The 2,747-nt window shown below is 68.1% G+C and overlaps 1 protein-coding gene across 1 annotated transcript in view; it reads left to right on the forward strand.

Moving 5' to 3' along the window:
* The first annotated feature begins 320 nt into the window (after window positions 1–320).
* Window positions 321–2,747, forward strand: part of TH (tyrosine hydroxylase) — a 9,174-nt gene continuing 6,747 nt past the window's right edge. Inside the window, exons 1-2 of the mRNA XM_040638794.1 lie at window positions 321–410; window positions 1,789–2,004. Of these exons, the coding sequence (XP_040494728.1) occupies window positions 321–410; window positions 1,789–2,004 (306 nt within the window). The remainder of the gene's footprint in view (window positions 411–1,788; window positions 2,005–2,747) is intronic.

A 2,747-nucleotide genomic window follows, 5' to 3' on the forward strand; every position in this document is an offset into this window, starting at 1 on the left:
TGGGGTGTGGAGCTAAGGGGACCCCAGGTGTCCCAGCCCTGCGGAGCCCGATCTCTGGAGCCGAGATGATTCAGAGCGAGGGCCGCTGCCCCTGCTGGCTGCCTGCGGCGGGGACGCAATTAGATTTAATGGGACAGAGCCCTTTCTCCTGCGCGTCTTCTCCGCTCCCGCCCACCGCCTCCCTCGGGCGGCCGGGAGGCAGGAGAGGATGCGGGGAGGTGGGAGGTGGGGGACCCACAGAGGCCTTGACGTCAGCTCAGCCTATAAGAGGCTGCCTGGCAGAGGGCTGTGGAGGCGAGCCCCGGACGGACACCAGCACCATGCCCACTCCCAGCACCGCCTCCCCGCAGGCCAAGGGCTTCCGCAGGGCCGTCTCCGAGCTGGACGCCAAGCAGGCCGAGGCCATCATGGTAAGAGGGCTGCCGGGGCCCGGCGGCCAGAACGGGCCGGAAGTGCAGGGGTGTCCCCCAAAGGCTGGCAGGGGCCCCGGACTCAGGGTCCATATGAGACCATGGACCTGGGCGCGGCGTAAGGTCCTGGCCGTGAGCCCCTGCTCTGCCCAGGCTGGCAGGAGACCCCCTGCCTGGGTGTTCGCAGCTCCGTGGGTGGTGCCTCCCGGGTCCAGCGTGTGTGTGGCAGTGCCCCGGGCCCTGGAGGTGGCTCCTGGGGGGAGGTGCTGGCCACACGGAGGGGCGGACCCCAGTCCTGAGCCCAAGGGTGATTGGGACTCCAGGGCGGTTTCCATCGTCATCTACCTGTCCACCGGCCACGTGTCCATGCCCACATGTGACCTCCCGTCTTGAATCCCACCTCCCCTGCCTAGCCCCCCTGGGCCCCCGACCACCAGGACGGTCCCCAAGGAATCACCCAGCCCCTGAGCCCCCCCAAGGGCAGGGGGTCTGTGCCGGGCATCCTCGCCTCCATGAGGCTGGATAATTGGAGGACCCTCGGGCCGGATGAGGGGTCTTCCATGTCCTCAGGGACGCCCCAGGATAATCTGCTCCCGAACGTTTCAAACGGGCTTTGTTTTTTAGACCTTGAATGGTTTGGGTTCTGGAAACGCGATTTGCAGGCACCTGCTCGGGGAATCCCCCAGGTTCTCAGTGAGACGCCCTCCCCACCCAGCTCCCAGGGCCCACCCAGCCTCGCAGGGGCACCCTGACCCAGGGGCTGCAGCCGTGCTCTGTCCACACCCCCGAGGCCAGGTGGGGCCTTGAGGGGCTTCTCTTGCACCCTCCCCGCCATGTTCCGAGACCGAGGACACCAGGTCAGCTCCAAGGGATAAGCCCCAGACGTGTGGCTCCTCCTTCGCGCAGGCCTGGGGGCTCACGGTCTTGGGCACAGGCTGTGGACCAAGTTCGGCCATGTGTCCCTGTGCCGTGGGGAAGGGCCGGGCTGGGGGCACAGGAGAGGTCATTCAGCAGGGCTGGCACGGATCCCTCCCAGGAGCCAGCCCCCGCGTTTCCTGCCTTCCCTGTGCTCTGGCTGATGCCCGCCTCCGGGGCCCGAGTCACACCTCTGTCACCTCATCTGGCTGGGGCCCCGGGGGCAGAGGCAACGCAGCATGTGGGTGCCGTCCTCCCGCCAACCCCCCCCCAGCCTGGGGCTCCACATCTTCCTGGTCGCCCCCCACCCCCACCGGGTGGACCCAGGCTCTTAGTTCTGCCCCAGCAGGCGAGGCCTGGCCAGCCAGTCCCTCCCGTGGACACAGCAGGTGCTCACGGACACCAGCAGGTCAGAGCCAGGGGCTGGGGGCGGCCGAGCACAGGGTGTGTCCTGTCCCCACAGTCCCCGCGCTTCATTGGGCGGCGACAGAGCCTCATCGAGGACGCTCGCAAGGAGCGAGAGAAGGCCGAGGCAGCGTCAGCCGCTGCCTCGGAGCCCGGAGACCCCCTAGAGGCCGCCGTGGTCAAGGACAAGGACGGGAAGGCCACGCTGAACCTTCTCTTCACCCTACGGGGCACCAAGACCGCGCCACTGTCCCGGGCCGTGAAGGCGTTTGAAGTGAGTGTGGCAGGTGCACACCTGTGGCTGGTGTGGACATGGTGTCCCCTCCATGGGACTTGCACAGAAGCATGGCCACCCAGGCCACCGAGGGCCACTAGCGGAGAGGGTCCCAGGAGCCCTGGGCCTGCGGGTTTGCACCCCCGAGAGCTCGGGGGGGCCCCACGGCCCTCACAGTCCCCCTCATGGTCTCGGGAACTCCCTGAGCCCAAACCCTGGAGCTGAGGCCACCGAGGCCTGACCCCCTGCCACCCCCACACTCCCCCACGTCACACACAGGGTGACACACGGGGTGAGTGTGTGTGGCTCCTAGCAGGGCAGCCTGGAAAGTGGGGGTCCCCCACCCCGCCTGCCCCTGACGGGCTCTGGCTAACGTGACAGCTGATGGCATTAGTCGCTCTGGCCCACCCGGACGGGCGGGACATGGGTTCCTGGCACAGGCGCCCAAATGACATTAGCGCTGGACTCCAGCTCCTGGACAGCCGTGTGGCCCGAGGGCCCGTCGGGAAGCGCGCACCCTTGTTGCTGGGCGACGGGAGGTGGCGGTGAGCAGAGCCTTCCTGCCAGGCCCCTGGGCGCTCGCGGCACTGAGGGGGGTGTTCAGCCTCCTGGGTGTGGGGGCCACAATGGGATCCAGGGCTCACCCCCCAGCCCCAGATGAGGCCACCAGGGTGGTGGACCTTCCGACCAGCAGCTGGGGACTCAGGCTATCTGGGTGTGGCCAAGGGACACGTCACATCACC

This window comes from Ursus maritimus, unplaced genomic scaffold, assembly GCF_017311325.1.
Source record: "Ursus maritimus isolate PB19 unplaced genomic scaffold, ASM1731132v1 scaffold_23, whole genome shotgun sequence".
In the NCBI taxonomy this organism is placed as follows: domain Eukaryota; kingdom Metazoa; phylum Chordata; class Mammalia; order Carnivora; family Ursidae; genus Ursus; species Ursus maritimus.